We start from the raw sequence: 20,188 nt of genomic DNA on the forward strand, positions 1-20,188 counted from the left end.
ATAATCTAATTTTTTTAGTATAAGTCTACTAGTCGTTCAAAACTTTATCTAAATCTTCTTCACAGACCCTTCGAAAACACCAAGAAGCGGCCGTCATTTTGTTAACAAGGGCGCACTGCTACGCTACTCACTGTCTATCACTAAATAGATAGTGAGTAGCGTAGCCAATCAGAGAACGACATTCGTGATAGAGCGCTAGTAAATTTATACTAAAACTCGATAGAAACACGGTACATGTTTTCTATTTTTTAAGCAAACGACGAAATCTCTAGGTGACGCACAGTACTCTAAATTTCAAGAAATTGTAAAACGCATAGTCGTTTGTAAGACTCAGCGGGCTTGATGAATAAGAGACACCAGTTTAGATATGGTAATGGTAGTTTAGTTTTTATGCATGGGCTGATAATTTGCCATGGCAGCTTAATGTTCCAAAATACTCTCTCATTGGTCTTTAGTCTGGAATTAATGTTTGTTCCTTTAGAAATATTTCCGTGGGTAACCATTAGCCCATAGTATCTTCATGTAGTAGACAAGGATGAAGGAACCGATCAGATTCGAGAATTTCCAATTAATATTTGTCGTGGATTCCAACAAACTTAATTGGACACGATGATTGTCTATCTTGATTTCAAGAATTTCCACTTCTCCTGCTTCGTACCTCGAGTAATGGCAAAATAATAGGATGAAGGCGCGAAACCGGCTAGTACTGAGTGAAACCACACCAGGTAAAAGGTAAGGTCTGCATACGAACCGATTGGCCTATTAGGCCGGAGCTTATCTTCCGTTTCAGTAGCATGAAGTAACTAGGATTATTTCTACTCCCCCCTAGATGGGATGCTAGTCCATCGCAGGGGTTACCCCAGCATTAAATTCGCCGGTGCCCATTTATACACCTGGTTGGAGAGAGGCACTGTGAGAGTAAAGTGTCTTGCCCAAGAACACAACATAACGTCTCCAGCCAGGGCTCGAACCCAGACCGCTCTATCTGGAGTCGAGCGCACTAACCATGAAGACACCTCAACTCCCACAGCAAACCATACAAAGCTCAAAAGTGCATTACATCTTTGAGTTTGAACCAAAAACACGGACATTTGCTAACCTTTTTTAATTATTATTAATTCATTACATCAAAAAGGCATTGCAAAATACAAAGAGTAGCTAAAACAGCTGCGCAATTGCTGCTGTTAGCAATTAAAAATATATTACGTTACCGTTAGTTGTAAATGTATTGTAATTTAAAATTAGGACTGCAATTGTATAATATTTGATAATTAGTACTAGTCTTATAGATTTCCCTGGAAAACGAGCTCCAACTGAAGTAGAATATTTATTACCAGTCTGCCAAATTTCACGAAATTTACCGAAGGAAACGCAAGAAAATTCACTGTCAATTTTGCTTTTTGTGCTCATATTGAAGTCATAACGTTCATAAGCTATGGTGCGAGGAACAATGAAAGAAAGTTCAACTCTTCCTCACTTAAGTTGATAGTTTCTTTTAGTTTCTTGGCGCTGTTACACCAAGTAACTAGGGTTTTTAGCTTATTATCAAAGAATAGTTATCTCTTTTACCTTTTTGGTTATATCAAAAATAACATTTTTGTATTGAAGATATGGTGAAGACATTAGATGCTCTTTTAGGAACCAGGCCCAGTTTTTCAAACTTAAAATTGACTAAAATATTCCTACCCAGTCCCTTGCTCGTTTACAACATGGCTCATTCGGAGGCACTGAACAATCAGCCAGTTGACGCAGGTTAACATTTCGTCACACGATTACTTGTCAATAAAGGCAACCTCTATAATTTCATTTCGAAAGGTTTCACGTGATTGCACTCCGGCAAAATGTAATCAAATTGAACAATTTTAAATTTGATGTATTGTTTCTGTATGAATGTGCTCCTGAGCAGTTTTGGAACGTTACAAAATCATTAATTCTTTGTTCATTACTGTTCCTGAGGGCATCTGTAATTAATTTCATGCTGAAAGTAGCTCAGCACATGGCGTCACAGTAATCTTGTTGTAAAATCTACAGACGACTCGTCAGGTTTGCCGCGGCTAATTTAGTCGAAAGAAACTTCAAAATAGATTGCCAGGAGTCTTCTTGAGCTAATGCTTGCTCCCTAGGTTGTCCGCCCCATTCTGTAGTCATTCTGTACGTCTTATGATACGAGGTGTGGCACGGGGGCATATAGGGGGGCTCGATCAAATGTCCCGTTCCGGGATAGCACTGCACTGTACAGCAAGACTCCTTCCCATGTTTACGCAGCCTGAAACGGACTTTTTCGGCCATTTTCTCTGACATCCAACTTTGGTCATCAGCCCCGCATATCAGTAGGATGTCCCCCTGAATATTTTCCACTTTGATGGTAGCGTTATTGCCTGGTACGTCCGTCGCATCTGGTGGATACGACTCTCGAAAGATCATCCCTCCATTTTTAGAGAGTTTGACGAGATCCGGCTCAAATTTGAGAAAGTCCATTGGCTTCCCTTTGTATTTCAGCGGAAATCCTACGATGGCATGCGCAGGAGAGATGGCCACCACTGCGGCGATCTCTTTTCTATGTGCCGCGACTGTAAGTGCCATTTCCGAGCCTTTGGAAACACCCATCAATCCCAGGCCATGTGACATGACGTCAGGGTGCGCAAGCATCCAATCACAGGCCTCGAAAAAGTATTCCAGTTCTATTTCTGTTGGGACCATGGGCAGGTCTTCGAACGCGAAGTATGCTAGAGCCAAGGCTGCAAAGCCACGTGACGCCAGAAGAGAAGCTTTGAACTCGATTAACCCTCCTGCAGTGCCGAACAAATCAATAATACCTGGAAGGAGTAGATATACAAAGAGCACACGTAAACAAACTAGAGAGGTAGAAAGGGAGCGGTTGCCTTTCATTTAAGGCCTCTCCTTAGCGGAAAGGGGAGTCGAAACGCGGCAGGGGGGAGAAACGCCCTCAATTCTCGGATCTTGTCTAGGAAAAAGGATAAGTGGAACCCATACCAAGTATCTTGTTACTGATGAAAATTATATGATGTCAACTGACACCAGACCTTCTAAAAATCGGTAAACGTCTTTGTTCATCATTTAAAACCACAGTTAACGGCAGCAATCACCCAACTTTACATGAAGGACAGACTTGCATAAAATTATATAACCTGTTCGGGGTAGCGAGGCCTAAAACACGCTAAAACCATACCCTGTAGGTATAAAAAAAGGTAAAGGTAGTCGAAAAAAAGTCCATACTTATTTCCTCATATTTACACTTATTTCTCTCATACTTATTTCCAGTCTAATGCCTCACGACAGTTCTTGATTCTAAATGCCACTGGTTTTATGTTCTACGTGACATTCCCGGTTGCATTTTTCCTTTCAAACTCAGTATAACTGATAAGGCGCCGAAATGGTTCTTGACCCAAACAAAGCTTTCGCCTTGGTTACAAAGGGATCCCAAGAAGTCACAAGAAACTCCACAAATTAGGTAGCATTCTTCTAAAGTCGAACGCAAACAGCTTTTACGTTGACCAACCTAGGAATTCTCAATTAACGATTATGCTATTAAAGTAAAGAAGTTCTATGACTTTGAAGGGAAAAAAATCGCATTAGCCATGCAATCTGTAAGGTGTCACGAAATTTAAAGATCAGTTATATGAGCTCTTGCTATTTGATAGTCACGCAACACTTGGTTTCTTCCTTCGTACAATTCCCCCCCAAAAAACATCATGTTAGCTGCAACTTACCCGGAAACGGCCCTTTTCCAGGAGGTAGGAACAAAGTGCCACGCAACCTCCCATCCCTAACAGGAATTCTTCGCACTCCGTCCGTCATGTACCACTTCTCAAATGTCACGCTAGTTACCGACTGCAGATCTTCAAGATTGCCAACATCTTTAACATGGCCCTCAAATAACTGCAACTGAACGAAGTATGGCTTCGTGACATCTTTTTTGCTCAGCCTCAGTCCTTTTCTTTGTCCAGGTGAAGGCTGCATACTCCACAGTAATCCCATTTGGTCGATTCCAGTGTACGTACCGTACAGACAGGGATGTTCCGCTACGTTAACATTTCCTGCTTCATTCGCGACAAAATGTCCGTAGGATTCAAACCGTTCTTTCGAATCCCCGGTTAATTTTGCTGTTAATGTTATCGCCTGGCCAGGCGAAAGTCCTTTGACGCTTATATCCATCTTCTCCTCGACTAGAGACTGTCGCGGTTTGACGACAATCTCGCCAGGGGCATTTGGCGTGACGGATTTCGGTCTTGATAAGCTGTTCAAGTTCTCCATGAGCTTTGAAAACTGTTGCGACAAATATTCTGCTAATAATGACAATTCCACTCGGCAGAGTGCACGTATAGACCAATGCTAGTAATTGCGTTCGGAGAACGCAGTCCTAATGCACATGGTGTTGAGCAATTTTCTTCACATGACTTCCGCACGGTCTGGGGGATCGAGGAATTGATTTCGGTTCGAGGAAAAAGGGCTGGGTGGGGGAAAGCTGTCACATAATGAAACTTGCGACGGCGGAAGTTTGACTTGTCAGCATTTGCAAGGTCATTGCTATTCTTCTTCTTTCTTTTGTGTCACGTTTGACTGACTGTAGACTGCACACAAACAAAATACCATGGAACTACCGTTCGTGAGAGCGTAACTTTTCGTTGTGTTACATTAACCTTGTAAAGAAATTAATGACAGGTTACTATTTCGTTGTCGCGAGAGATGAGTAAGTCAGCGAAGCGAGCTGGTGAGGGACCGCCGCTCTCTCTCCCCAAGAAGAGATTTCGGAGGAGTTGCGCGGGCTCCTTTTCCGGACAGCGACTCACGCAGTCAAATAAATCAAAAGTCGAGTTTGTTGCATCGTCGTTAGAACGGATACTCTTATGTGAGTCACATTTTTATAAGTTATTAGCTGTGTACCCGGTTGTTTTATTAAATATCATCATAACAGGTGTTCATTTTTCGTAATCTCTCTTTTCCTGGTACTGGTATCTATATTGTATAGTTTTTACTGATATATATATATATTTTTTGCCGTACTGTCTGTATTCAGTATTAAGCACCAGTAAAACAAACTCGTTTAAAAATCTTCTTTGTAACCTAACATAGTTGAAATGGTGCTCCAAGTCACTGGAAAAATAACCAAGCCATATTTTTATTTCGAAATGTGAATTAGCGTATATTTTCCGCCTGACTGAAAACGAGTGTTTTTTTTTTTCTGGCAACTGATCAGCCCGATCTGGCCAATGGTTTAGTGTGAAAGTCAAGTGCGTTTTTTGCCATTTTGCCCATTAGCTGTGTAGTTTCTCAACATTTTCTTTCCGGCTCAATGCAAGCTTGCTCACATTTTCTAACGAATTTGCAAAGGCAGTTTCCAAGACTTTGATGTGTCTCACCAAGTGGTGGTTTTTTTTTTTAGCAAAAGTAATGTACCAATCATTTGAAGCCCCCGCCCTCCCCCCATCGGGGGATACCCGGGACAAACCGTTTTCACTTGATTTAGGTTCCCCGGTAGTCGGGGAATGCACGTTTTTTCACGGTTTCGCCATACAATGCAGGGGCTAAGCGGGGTTTAGCGGGAATTTCACTCTTGGTTCACGACCTCTTTTAGAACACTGGGCTCAAGTTGCACACACGCAGAAAACATAGAAGCTTACAACTGACAAAAAAAAAGGTATGATTTAAATCGTTTAATATCATGCTTTTTCGGAGCCATCGATGACAAATGGTTAAATATTCCATACACTGATTTGTAGTAATTTAAGTGATTTTTTATCATATTTTTCATTAGACTGCAAGAAAACCAAGAAAACGAAGAGGAAGGGAAAAAAAATAAGTAATCTAGACTTCCGGCGGTAGAAAAAACCCTGTGAAAGTTCCAGTTGTTAAAAAAGGTTATAATCTACTTGATGTTCAGAGGGAGCTCACTCTGAATTTTTTTCCCACAAGAAAGGGATTTGACTGCATTTCACTGACTGTAAAAGTGACTGCCTCAGGTATCCCCCAACTGGGGAGGGGAGTGGGGGGTGGGGGGGGGGGGCGCATAAGAAAATCAAACAGCTCTGGGAACGAGGATATGCACGACCGGAGAGGTCTGGACTCCACACAGAAAATCAAGATGGCGGACTGACCAACCTTGTTGGGTAACTTTGAGCGAATTGTGTGGATAAATATGGTAAATCTTACGACTATCGCTCAAGCGAGGAAACCTCATCTTATCTATGGAGTCAAAAGAGGCAAGGTTCCGAAAAAACTTCGACCTCATTTGCTCCCTCAAAGCGAAAAGCTCGGAGGTAAGCTAATAAGCTCAAGTGCTACTAAGACTAACATGGGCTAAACTCCAGAATATCCGGCCACTTATTAGCATCTCATTGAATAAGAATAGCAACTATTGTTATATACCTCGTTTTTCAAAGCCCACCGGCACATGTAAATAAAGTGGCCGGGTATTCTGACATGTATGTGTCCAAAGCCACTTCATTAGCTCATGATTAGCTTAACATGTGCCTCTCTACGATTTACAATTTGAAACAAATTATCCTTGGTCAGCGAATTAAATTTCAGGACGTGGAACAAGAGGGATGTAACGTATTCTATATTCAGGGCCGTTTCATGTGAGTCATAATAAAGTTGTTGTTGTTGTATTTTTTATCTGCACCTCCACACCCCCCCCCCCCCCCTATTGAAGACCTAGGAATCAGAGGGGAAGGGGGAAGTCCTAAAAGGCCGTTTGCATGGGGCAAATGTGTCGGCACCTTCAATCTTTTAATAAATTCTGAAGGGGGGGAGTGTGTCGGCACTTTGATCTTCCTTTCTTAGGGGGTGAAAAGTTTACTTTTCTGAGGGGGTAAAATTCAAAGATCCTCAATGGGGGGATGCAGACATTAAATGGAATGGCCCCTAGTAACAGGCAAACTGAGACATTTGCCTCAGTTTTTTGTTTGTTTGTTTGTTTGTTTGTTTTGTTTTTGTTGTTCAAAGTCATCATAAACACCCTAAATACCTTGGAAGAGAATTCTTCCATTGACATTGCCTCAGTCATTGTTTTCTCATGGACATCGCCTCAGTCATAATTTTTTTCTGGCAATGGTCTTGGTATTCATAAAGATTAAGCCCAAGTTGTTAATACTTTCAGATATCTGCAAGCATGCATCAGTCAGTTGTAACACTGCCCAACTCTCAGGCATTAGTTGAGCATTTGCTCATGTTTTGGGAATAAGGAATTTGAAATTTTATAATCGGTGATCCCTTGATTGTCTCACCAATTTTGTATTCACATTCTCAACTCAAAATTTACTGAAAAGTATGTGAACTATAAGCAGTGTGCAGTGTGGGTAGATGATGTCAGCTAGGTTACCGTAGAATTCCAAAAGTAACGTTTCCAGAAAATAACTGCTCCCCAAAAGTAATGTCAAATTTTTACCTTTCATTTGAACTCTGAAAGTAGCAGCCCTTTGAAGATTACCACTCTACTATGTACAATAGTACTAGTAGTAATCAAAGATTATGAGTGCATTCTACGCCTATGATATAACTTAAATAGCTGTTGCTGAAATCATTATCTTTATGTGAACAGCTGGAGTTTTACCAATATATAACATAATGACAAAGTCCTCTACGGATTATTTGATTTCCTTGCATTATGATTAGCAAGTTGAGGTCCCATCTATCATGATCAGCTATAAACTGCGATTTGATGACGTTTGATGACACATTGTGTGATGGCTCCAATGGTAAACTCACAAGTTTAAAGGGACACGGTCAGCTGGTGCACATGCGCATTAGGTGCCATTTCATAGCTAATTTGCATATCACAGAGACGAGATCCATACTGTTTTTAACCAAATATGATAAAAATAATATCATAGGATGAGCAAAAGCACACTCAAAAACAGTAAACGATTGAAAATCAAGTAAAACACTGCGAAGATTGAAGCAGATTTCTAGATGTACTTTGATTTCAGGTTGAGGTGAACTTTTTTCAAAGCGAGAAAACTAGTGTCCAGGTCAGGGCGGTCCCACAGCTGACTGTGTCCCTTTAATAGAACATTTGCCTTCAAACTTCATGCTAAACATCTCATTTTGACTTTTACTAGTAATGTTTAAGCATAAGTTACTAAGCTAATTTTTAAAAGTATACTTGTGCTGCATCCAGTATATTCTAAGCTGGAAGCACAAAAGTATGTTTGGTACAACGTTCAAGTATTACTTTAGATCAATTCACAGTGCAACCATTACTTTTGCCCTTCATTACCAACGTTTAAGGCCTTTTTTTGGTTGTACTGTCTGCTTCGCTTATGTGGGTAGTTAGTAACAGACATACATGGAACTGTTAACTTCATGTTAGGCATGTTTCACATCCTCTTTATCTGAAATGACTATGAATTTCCATACAAATGTTTTTGAACCATCCAAAAGTAATGGCTACCTGAAAGTAGCAGCCCCTTTTGCACACTAAATCCGAAAGTAACAGGAGCCGTTACTTTCAGAGTTCTACTGATGGCATATCTCAGGGCATCATACCTGTAATAAATCTTGAACTTCCTTCCATTGTCGAAAATGAGTTATCATTGGAACAATTTATTGTGAATGATCATTGCTTCTTAACTAATAAAATTTCCCACTGTTCTTCAACATTTATTTATTATTATTATTATTATTTTTGTAAACTAGTTATTAGCTATTGACTTTAGTTAGGTGTCCTCAGTTAGCTAATCTATAGGTAAATACAGTGAATCTTGCATCAATAAAGTTTTCATTCATTCATTCATTGAACTGCATCCTAAATGATGCTGATGGAAGTTTTTGTATTACCTCTTGTAATGTTTATGAGAGGTTATTGTCTGTGTATTTATGTGGCTAGGTCATGACTTAGTGTTGGCTTAGGAGAGTTATCTACCCTCAAGGAGATTTGTGGGATAGCAGAGGTTTTACTGTATATTTTTTGTTCTTGGTTTGAAACAAAACAAGATTGAAGTAGGGTTTAAAGTAAGAAGATTTAATGAGTGTTTTTTTGTGTGTGTGAGAGCGAGAGCCATGGGTTTGCTGACTTTTGATGGGGCTAAATGTAATTTAGGCAAAGTTTGAGTCGAGCCAGTGCTGGTCAGGGGTCTCTCAGGGTGATCATGCTCAGTAGGGTCTCATACGGGGTTTTGCAGGGATTACGTGTTTTGCTTGCCAGCTGTGTGAAAACATGCAGTTTGCCTTTGAGTGCCATTCTTACCTGTTGAGTGCTTTTGCTCTCTCCTGACTCTGTCAGTGCAAGGGTGCCTGGTGGTTGCCACTCTCAGGGTTGCCATGGATACCTGCATGCTCTGCTTGAGGCTCATATATTGCCTACACCATATCCATCCCTAAGGCACCTTTCTCAAGCTCATCAATTGGCGATGAGTTTAATCAGATATGTTTTTTTGTTTTAGAGGCACAGTGTGTAAGTGAAATGACAAACCTTATGGCATGCTGGAAGAGGAATGGGTTTGAAGACTCCCGCTGCACAAGAGAAGTAAATTCTTTTATGGATTGTGTTTCACAACAGGTAATTTTTCATGTTTGAGCATGATGGAATTTTGATAATAAATAGGAATTTCATCATTATAATCATCATCATTTACACTCAAAACCACAAAATTTATTCAGTGATGCCAGTGCTCAACACTAATGCTAGCCCATTAGCCCAGGACTAGTAAACCTTCATGCTGGGCTTGTGAAGATGCTTTCTTAAACCAGAGGACTTGCAATTTTTACTCATGTGCAGTATGGTGCATGAGTTAAGGATTGGGCTCCGTTCCTCCGTTTTGGTGTCACATTTGTGCATGCAAATTTATGCTTGCTCCGTCCGCCATATTGGATTCTTCAAGAAAGTGCTGTTTTTTCGCAAACGTTGTGCTTTTTCCCCAATTTGATGTGGTGTGAAAGTACCTATAAGTACTTTGGTTCGTTGTTAAGATTCTGAACTGGCATATGAGCATGCATGAACAGCAAGAAAGTGTTTCTGGAGAGGTGAGCCATTGTTTATGTCGATCGCCATCTGACAATATGACAAGCCTCAAATTTATTAGGGTTTTGGAGATTCATGGACATATTACGAAGAATCATTTACTAGGAAAGTGCTCTGTATACTTAATCTTTTGGTCAAAAAATGCTTCCTGTTTGTGTAAATGGACGTGTTCAACAAAACAGGCTGGTAATAGGCCACGTTTGATAAATATCAATATTCTAGCATGTCTGTGAGGATTCAGGACAAAATTTTCAAGTTTCTTTTGTCCCTCGAATCCCAAGAGATACTCGGTTACAAAGAAATAATTTTGAAAGAAAAATAAATGCTATAACTTGACGTTTCGACGTTATCTTGTCGCCATTATCAAATGCAGATTAAAGTCGTTCAGTTTAGTTATAGTTATAGTTATATACTAGCTGAGGTGTTAGGAAGGAATCCATCAAAAGTTCGAGTAACAAGTGGACTAAAACTTTTTACCGGGATTATTGGAAACTTCTGTGTGACTCTGAAATATCTTCTCAAAAGAAATCATTTCTAACAACACCAAATGTAGAAAATAAATTTTGAAGTAATATATGAAACACTTGAAAGTACTGGTGAAATGAAACTGATGATGAAATTTTACCTGTGTTTTACCTGACAACTCCTCTGAACTTTGAAATTTACTTGCTCAAGTTCCCATGAGAAAGTGTTTTTGGTGTTATTTCAGACAACTGTTCATATCTTTAGCTTTTAGAAAATGCAAAAAGGACTGTAATATACTTAAAGTTATTCTGGTACAAGGTTTGTGTCCATTAAAAACTGAAATTGCTCGAGTCAAAAAGAATGTGATGAACAATGTCAGGTAATAAAACGCTTGTCTGTGTTAAGTTTTTTTTCCTTTTTTCTTTTTTCTGTTTCTGCTTCTTGGTTAGTCTAGTACACCTTGTATTTTGTATCAATTATTGAAATCTATTACATTTTTAGCAACATGTGTAAGGATATATATATATATAATAATAATATTTTAATTCTTGGAAATATGGCATTGCATGATACAACTTACAAAAAACACCAGGTGCCTACTGAGAAGTACAGTTATTTTATCAAGTTTCAAGTGTACTTTAAAATCAAATTACAAGTATAATAAAAATAAGGCAAAGTTGATATTTGTTGCAATGGCCCAGTACTGGAATATATTCCTAACAACCAAAATAAACAAGTCTAACACTTGAACAAAAAAATGCCTTAAGGGATTTAGTTCAGAATTGCTATGAAAAAAGATAATTCATCCAACTCGCAATTCTGATCGTTTGTTAATTCTCTATCCATAATTTTTCGACTTGGCTTGCTTTGTTATTCGCCTGACGATATCCTTGCAATAAAGATGTCATATTGCGTTGCAGCATTTATCTTCTCTCCTGCGTCTTAATTTTCTATATCTTAGATCTATGGTGCACTTTTTTCAAATTAGCATTTCTCCCATATCATTTCTAGTTGTCAGATGGCAAACGTTTTCAAATTGCTTGTCTGACTATGCACGCGTTGCGTATCTATTTTATACGACTTGTATTCTCTTGCGTATGAGAGTATAAGCTATTTGGAGCCTCTTGTTATTGTATTGGTATTGTTCAATTGATATTAGTCTTTTCAGGTGTCACACAGGTGGGAGTGGGGGGACACCACTCCTCTTATTCCCTAAGTGTATTTTTTTCTGGCCTTGTTTTGGGCTAGTGGGTTGTCCTTGTGGACTGGTGATCTATTTTGTTTACTAGCCCACTGACTAGTATCCAAAAAATGTGAAGTGTCGAGCACTGGACATTATCACCGTTAGAGGTGACAGCTTTGTGTCAACAACACGATGGCCCAAATACTTTCCCTGTCAAGAATACTGTAAAAGTATAAATCAAGACCAAGATTTTGTTACATTGTACTTGTCTTTGAGGCCCTGCACCCAATGGTGTTGGAGCAACCTATCTTATGAAAAGTTGATCCGTGGTTGTTTGATCCCTATCACTTTCAAAAATGCCAAAATGGCACAAGATGCCATGCCCTAAATATTTGGGCAATATGAATGAACTTTAGACACCAAAAAGTCTTGGAGAGATCCATACAGTGAAAGCATAAAATAATAATCGTAATGCTTGCTTCCATTTGAAACCTGATTAACCACCCCTACAACTTTGTAGTTTTTCCCACACTTTTCATTCAAAATTTTTAACACAAAAAACAGTAAATTACGCTATTGCTTTTTTTTTTAAATAAGGCATAGTTTCTGGTGGCACCAAAGGAATAGGGTACTTTAAATCATTGTTTGTAATTTTTTGTTTTGTTTTGTGAACTTCTGAATTCAATCTATGACTTATTCTATGTCTGTCAAACAGTGGCTTTCAGATTGTTTAATGTTGTGATCTTTTGAGTTAACCATGAGTCAACCTCTTCAGTACACTACTCTGTAGGCCCTTTCTGATGGCTGGGTAAAACTCAGCTACTCATCTCAGTAGACCATGACACGCAAAAATTTTCGCTGCCTTCAGAGTAACCTTTTTGATGCTGCAAGTTTGTGTCAAACCAATCACCTGGTACATTTGCTACACACTTACTGGTTTGAAACAAACTCGCGGCATCAAAAATGTAACTCTGAAAAGTGAGGGGGAAAAAAAACAATCAAGGGTGTTGCAGCCTACTGAGAAGAGTACAGTTAAACTTCTCCACAACCGCCACCTTGGGGACAGAGGAAAGTGGCATTGTAGACAGGTGGCCATTATGAGGAAGTAGGAATGTAACATGACCCCTGTTTTTTTTTCGGTAGTGCAACTTGTTTTTTCTAAAAATGCTTAGGTAATCATAAAAAAAGTCTGCATACAAGCCAACTGGCTCATCAACCTGAAGCTTATCCCGGTTTCAGTAGCATGAAGGGACTGGGAGTATTTCTACCCCCCCTGGATGGGATGCTAGTCCATCACAGGGTTACCCCCAGCATTAAATTAGCCAGTACCCATTTATACACCTGGGTGGAGAGAGGCACTGTCTTGCTCAAGAACACAACATAAAGTCCCCGGTCAGGGCTCGAACCCGGACCACTTGCTCCGGAGTCGAGTGTACTAACCATGAGGCCACCGCGCCTCTCATATTTAGATCAAAATGTATCAATAAAACAGAAACATTGATCTGACGGCAGGTATTGCATCTTTATCCAGTTAATATCCTGATCTCTGTTCCCTGGCCTCTGGCTTCTGAGCTAGTGGAGATTTTACATCATTTATTTGTTGCCAGTCCAGACTTGCCAGTCCAATCAGTACTGTAATAAAAATATACAATGTTGTTATTTTAAATTAATAATTTGGTCTTCATTTTCCTTTATTTCTTTTTCTCACCTGAAGATGGGCAAGTCCAGGAGATCCTCTGGATGGACTCAAGCTGAAATAAATGCTACATTGAAAAAGCACACGCCCTACGACACCTGGAAATGATCTCAGCCCGGTCACGGTGACAAGGTTAAAACTATCATTACAGTGCGACTACTCGAACCGCGCCACCTGGGAAAGAGTTAACCAATCAGAACTTTACTTGAGAACAAAGGATAGCGATCCTTTTCTCAAATAAACCAATAACATTGAAGAATACGAAAAATAGATCTTAACAAAGTTGAAAACCCAACACAGGTTGCGAGGAGTTGTGAACCTCTCAGCAAACTTTGCTGATTGGTTAGCTTCGATCCTAAATTTTGTACGCTTTTCAATGGTTTCGATTTAGTTGTCGCAAAATGAGTTCTCAAGCTAAATTTGTCGAGTGAGGTTTATAATTTCGATAATTTGCCGTCAAGGAATGAATCTCTAAGAGTGTATGTAACGTTAAGGAGTCGATAGTGTTTATGTTTCCACGTCAAACAGACCGTTAGTTGCCGTCGCGAGAAGCTATCAGTCCATTGTTCTCAGTTTACGTTCTGGTTAGTTAGTTTTGTTTTAGGTGGCCTGGTTTGAGTAGTTGCACTGTAAAAAACATTGATGAAGAAATCCCCGTGGATGTTCCAAAGCCTGGATGATCTGCATGTTGCCATGTTTGAGAACTAAGTTGAGTCCACAGGCTGTTTTGTTGATCATGTCTGGTTCCTGTAAAAGCCCATTGCACAAGCAGCCTGTGTCATCCTGGCTGAAATAACGTAGAGCAAAACAAGAAAATTAACGTTAGAATTTTGGGATCATTACTGTAAGGACCTCTCCACTGGAGCCATAGTTAATAAAGGGGAATGACAAAATATGTTTTGTATGTTTTTGTTTGCTTTTTTGGCCTTGACCTTGCACAGAACACAATAGCTGTTTACTTCTGACGAAGGAACAAACTAATAGAAACCTTTCATTATGCAATTCATGCATAGAATATGAGCGAAAACCAAAGATTGTGCACGGTCATGGACCTTCCAACTTCAATCTTGGCGTCTTTGTTTTCTCCTTTGATGTTTGCTGGCTCCATAACCATTCCCCTCTGCTAACTATGCTGGAGTGTAGGAAGGCTTTTTTTTCTTGTCAGAAAATTAATGTAGGACTCTGTATGATTTATGAAAGACAGTTAACTGAGCAGGTTGTTGATTATTGAACATTCGTGCTGTAATTCTTTCCAAGTGGGAGATATTTTGAGTATTTGTGAGTCTATAAGTGGAAGTCTGGCAGAAGATTAAACACAGTGAAACAGTTTACAGGAGAGTGTTCCCTACATCTGTGTGGAGTATCCCAAAAATTGTTGATTTTCCTGATGACTAAGTACAGAACAAAATTGACGTGTCTAGAGTTCCTTTAGAGCATCACCCAGATAAATATTCACCTTTTCTCAGTGCTTTAGCAAATAGGCTGATTAATTCAGTGGTTTTACCTGATAACGTGAATAACCCAAAAGGCCATTGAGGAGGCCCTTGGGGACTATGAAAAAACGAGGCATGTGCTCCTCCCCTCCCAAAACCCCAAAATACTAATATATTACCATCTCTCCCCCCCCCCCCCCCCCGTAACCCCTCCAAAGTTCCTTAGTTCGTATGCTTCTTGTTGGCCATGGTCAATCTGTTTTAGGTCAGTTCGGCTTGGCTCGAAATTAACTGCATATCAGCGACACTGGTCTGTCCACAGTCGTTTATTATTTTTTTACGACTTATTCTCCTGGGCCACCCCCTTGAGTTCGGGCTTTTCCAAATCCCATGCAGTTAATACTCTTGGTTGCGATCTGGACGGACTCAAGCTGTGGACAGACAAAAGGGTCTCTAATAAACGGTGCTTGGATCAGGTCGCATACTCTCCCTCAGAGTCACTCGTTTTTTTTTTAAATGAGAAACAGAAGGGTCTGGGAACGAGAATGCAGCGCAGGTGGTTATCAGCTGAATAGACCTTTATGACGATGTCACGCTTTTCCGGTTATTTATTCAGAAAGAAATGGCTTTGCGGCCCCGAAAAGTTGCCGGGGCTTTCGAGAAACGGGCCCCAGGCATGATAAATTGATATATGGAAGTGTTTTGCTTATTTGAAAAATACGAAAAGTTTTTGATATTGCGTGACATCGTCAAAAAGTTTCATTTGCTTGCTTATCTCATAAGTTAAAAAATAGATGGATGCAGCCACCATTTCAATTGTTGGTGTATTTTTTACTTTGCCCATTTTGTTGCTTTGTCAGGGTTTTGTTTATTCATTTAAGCATTAATATTGAAGATAAATATTATATATTGAATCCCGTCACAGAATAATATCCTTTCCATTTAAGTACTTGCTTGTTTTGTTTTTGATCGAGAATGAAATGAAATTTTCTTAGCCTGTATCAATAATAAGCTGAATGAAATCAGTGAAAGCAGAGTTTATTTATCTAACTTAGCGATGTCATTTCTGTGTCGGTATAACTAGGTAAACGTCAATTATTCATTCGAGTGAAGCACTTTTCTGTTAAGCAACTTTAGCGAAAAACCTTGACGACAGAACTAATGAAAGAAAAATGTCTAACGAGCAAAAGCTTCTCAATTTCTGAAGGGCTTATTTACAGGAAAATAATTACCATAAAACGCAAATGCACTTTCTTTCAATTCTGTCTTAGAAATAACTAAACATACTTAGATGAGAGACTTGATGAGAAAATAACAAAGAAAAGCTCTTATCGTTACGCTAAATAGACGATTTAACTGAAATCCTGAGAAATAAACTCATCTAAAACTAACACTAAGCCATGTAAGTAAACATAAGAAATACAATTCTTCTATCTGTACTTTAGTATACAATAATCCAAAGCGAAGAACAATGGTCAACTCTTTCTGAGGAGAAAAATACTATCGGAAACAGATAACAAAGCCAGCAAGAAAAAGAAAAGTGAACATTGCCTATTAGTTTTATTACTATTAATGAGTTTAACATTTAATTTCATGGATTAGGAAACATAAATTACCAACGTAGCGTTTCATTAAATTCATGTTCAAGAACGGTGAAAATCGCTTCTGACCAAGAAAAAACAAAACGGTTTTAATATAGGGCTTAAGCGTAAACTAGCTAGAACTTTTTTCCTCCTGTTGTCAAATTATTCCTGAATACAACATCCAGCAGAGCATACGAAATAATGGCTTCGTGCTTTTCACAACTGACTCAATTTTCCTTGGAAACAGAATTTATGAAAGGCAATGTCCACCCACTTACCTGTACCATTACAGGGCGCAAACTCGAGCGTGGCATTTTTTGTCTCGCTAATTCCCGAGAAAACTACTGAATATGAGGCGGATCAGACCAGCAAGCTTGTTGAGGTCGAAGTTGCTACGGGTATGCTTTGTTACGTTCACTTTATTGGGTGTCTATTTTGTTGGCTTTTCAACTCAGCCTTATGAATTTCATGAAATACAGCAACCTATAGCGACAGGATATGATTTTACCGAGTACAAGGCACTGCTCGGTGATAAAGAAAAAACAGCGCGGAAGAACCTCATCATTGTGTCGCATGGCCGCTCGGGATCTACCCTGGCAGGTGACATTTTCAACCACCATCCTTCTGTGTTTTACATGTACGAGCCATTACAAACGGCGAAACGAGTTCAGAATAAATTGAAGATTAATGACACGGGATACAGCAGCCTCGCCGAAGAATTCCTGACCGGCGTATTTCGCTGTAAGTTCGATAACCCAGATATCTTGGATGATATTGAGAAGTATTACCGAAAACCCGAGCATCCGCGGGTTAGCCATGCCATCGGATCGCCTCCATTGTGCCCTTATCAGATGACCGATCCAAGATGGAGTCCGACGCTTTGCAAGCCCATGACCAGCGAAACACTGGGAAGTGCTTGTAAGGACAAGTATGATTTGACTGTTCTGAAGATTCTAATGTCGCGCATTCCTGAATATAGCATCAAGAACATTTTGACTGCTTGCGGTGCCCTGGATGTTGACTGTAAAGTTATTTTTCTAGTGAGAGATCCTCGTGCCATGATCCCGTCTTCGCTTAATATCGGCTTCTTTAAAGAGAAAGGACATCCCAACGCTCACTGGGGTACGCGACTCTATAGCTACAAGCAATGTAAGGAAACGGAAGACAACTTGGAGTTAGTCAGAAAACTACCGGATTCGCTACGGCACCGGATCAAACTTCTTCGATACGAGGATCTCGCTTTAGAACCACTCAATGTGCTAGCAGACATTTACGAGTTTGCTGGGTTACCTGTGCTGGACCGCGTGCGCACTTGGCTGAATGAAACCACTCAGCAAAGCAGGAAGGACTGCGATAAAGAGCTGGACGGACCTCTTGTCACGTGCACCAAGGATGATGCATGGGCCGCGGCCAATCGCTGGAGATGGAAAGTACATCCACACGAAATCGATATCATTGAACGTTACTGCCGACGCACAATGGATCTGATGGGATACAGACTCGTGGATAGGTCGTACGACCTACTGGCCAACTCTAAGATTCCACTGTTTAGCAATGACTATGAAGCGAAACAATGGTTTCATTGAAGATAATTTAAGTCAATTAGCTGTGTGATTCTGTTGTATGGAGAACACAATTAGTGAACCTTGCTTTGCATTGTCCTCTTCATCAACTTAAGGTGGAATGGTCCCCTAAAATCGACCAAAAAGTTTGTTTAAATATGGTGAAGAAAGGTCAATTGCGTGCGATTGCACTCATCAAGGGAAAATAAATTTTCAAGGTTTTACTGAAAATGGTTGCTATGACAATCAGCCACAGCCTTCTGAGGTTTTAATTTATAGCATTGACGCCAACTGTTCCTGCTCTATCACGAAACACATCTTGTAAGTTTCAGTTAAATGTTGTTTTCCGTGCTTTCTATAGGCTTTATTTGGAAATAACCTTATTTTGCACCAAACCCAGCGAACAAATTATCTCATGTCACGTGACAGACGTTAAAATGTTATGATTTTTTTTACTTAATTTTATCACGACACTATTGGTCTTTGATTACCCCAAACTTCAGGAATTTCTCTTAACAAACCCTTCCAAAGAAGGAATGCTGGCGTGAAGTCAGTTGGTACAAAAGTAGACCATTGAGAAAAATGCACTTAAAGTTTCTTACATGATGGATTAAACATTTAACAAGCCAAACATTGCGGGGGGTGGGGTGAAATGGTCGTTTTATTTTGGAAAAAGTTTCCGCAGTTGTAGGAAATGTTCCTTTTCATAAAGGAAATGAATGAGCCTGTGATGGTAAATCGGGCAAAGCTTTCCCCAAGTAATTATACCAATCGCGTTGTGCATCTCTTTACAGCTTTACTACAAAGTATCGTTCATATACATTTGAACTAATCTATATTTTTGGTCATGTTCTTACCGTAAAGAGCCGTTGCTACGTAAAAAACTTATACCACTGTGTACTTTCCTTAAATTTCACACTCACCTAGTGGTAAATTCGGCAGGATCGTTTCAAAATGTTTTTAACAAGTGTTCAAGGGTCTTAAATCTTGTATTTTTTAAAAAATTGAATTTTTCATGAACATCGCCATACTTTTTGGTATATACCACCTTACGGAAAAGGAAGAACTTATAGGCGCATGTGTAGAACGCACCAAAATTACAAAAACACTTGAACCCAGTCCTCTGAAGGAAGTCCTGGAGATTTTCTTAAATTAATTTTTCGTTTTTGTCGACTATCTAGAAAAATTACCGCTATTTTCACAATCAGTCAATAAATCAATCAATAACAGTTTTCGTAATTTCCGTTAAATTCGTAATTTTTGTAGATTTCGTTCGGGCCTTCCTTTAACCTCTTGAATTTCTTTTAGTTTTCGTTGATGCTCGGGGAAATTATCGCAACTTTAGCAGTTTTCATATAACGCGTAGAATTTTATTTAATGCTCAGTCACGTGTTAAAATTGCATAAAAATTATATTACATTAACGACAATTTAAATGTGGAGGATAAAATGACTTTAAAATAAGTCGTTGGATAACAAAACAAAACGATCTAAAAAAAATAATAATTAAATAATGCTAAAATAAATAAATAAATAAATAAATAAATGAAAAAGCTTCTTTCAACAAGAAAATCTTGACGAGAGTTTTGAAGTTGTTCACAGGGCAGGCATTCCTAGCATTAGCTGGAAGCATGTTCCAAGGTTTAAAAGAAGCGATCATGAATGCACCGTCGGTCACCGGGTGTTTTCTCTGAAATAAAACTGCGATGGCGCAGCAAAATTCCTTGATTTTCTTGGCGCAAAGTTTGTAACGCCCCTGTGAAGCAACACAAATAAGATCGCAAATATATGAAGGTGCCCAGGCATGACTAACTTCAAATGTGAGAAGCAGGATCTTGAATATAATGCGCTGTCTCAGGGAAGCCAGTGTTGTTCAAACAGTAGACTGAGGAGAGATGTGACAGAAGGCGTCAGTTTTATGTTCAGAATTTGGCAGACAGATAGACCATAAAGAAGACAGCAATTAGCCAAAATCAACGAGTGCAGCATTAGAGTTGATGTTCCATACATTACCACTGTTCCCGCTGTGGAAAATGTGGGTGTGTGGGATTGACACTAAATGAAGATGAGTCAGCATTTTGCTAAGCTTAGCGCCTCATCGGATTTTTATTTCCATAATTTGCCGCGTCGTTTAGGGAAAATGCAGTCTAACCCAGGCATTCATTTCATCAAGACTCGATTACTGTAACACTGATACCGAACAGTTCAACATCCAAGTTCAGATCGTACTTATACAGCGCTCCATGACAACAAAGACGAGAGTCTGATTGGCTAAATCATCTGGT

General features: G+C 39.4%; 3 protein-coding genes across 4 annotated transcripts; 2 read left to right on the forward strand and 1 right to left on the reverse strand.

Moving 5' to 3' along the window:
- Positions 1-551: 551 nt before the first annotated feature.
- Positions 552-4,943, reverse strand: LOC145500600 (acyl-coenzyme A thioesterase 1-like). The gene is made up of 2 exons (XM_081480118.1): positions 3,732-4,943; positions 552-2,816 (listed from the first exon to the last, which is right to left on the reverse strand). Exons 1-2 carry the CDS (start codon positions 4,273-4,275, stop codon positions 2,026-2,028), a joined length of 1,335 nt encoding a protein of 444 aa, XP_081336244.1. The 5' UTR covers positions 4,276-4,943; the 3' UTR covers positions 552-2,025.
- Positions 4,944-6,016: 1,073 nt separating this feature from the next.
- LOC145499937 (small ribosomal subunit protein mS37-like) lies at positions 6,017-14,945 on the forward strand. 2 transcript variants are annotated; one of them, XR_014051009.1, is made up of 4 exons: positions 6,017-6,278; positions 9,405-9,520; positions 13,345-13,626; positions 13,759-14,945. XR_014051009.1 is itself a non-coding variant. In XM_081479452.1 (3 exons), exons 1-3 carry the CDS (start codon positions 6,158-6,160, stop codon positions 13,432-13,434), a joined length of 327 nt encoding a protein of 108 aa, XP_081335578.1. In that variant the 5' UTR covers positions 6,017-6,157; the 3' UTR covers positions 13,435-14,945. The 2 variants fall into 2 exon arrangements, 1 of the variants encoding a protein (XP_081335578.1); XM_081479452.1 differs by having other exon boundaries at positions 13,345-14,945.
- Positions 14,946-16,494: 1,549 nt separating this feature from the next.
- LOC145499799 (carbohydrate sulfotransferase 5-like) lies at positions 16,495-18,544 on the forward strand. Its single transcript, XM_081479321.1, has one exon. It carries the CDS (start codon positions 16,693-16,695, stop codon positions 17,926-17,928), a length of 1,236 nt encoding a protein of 411 aa, XP_081335447.1. The 5' UTR covers positions 16,495-16,692; the 3' UTR covers positions 17,929-18,544.
- Positions 18,545-20,188: the final 1,644 nt, after the last annotated feature.

Source organism: Orbicella franksi, chromosome 10 (genome assembly GCF_964199315.1).
Source record: "Orbicella franksi chromosome 10, jaOrbFran1.1, whole genome shotgun sequence".
Taxonomy (NCBI): domain Eukaryota; kingdom Metazoa; phylum Cnidaria; class Anthozoa; order Scleractinia; family Merulinidae; genus Orbicella; species Orbicella franksi.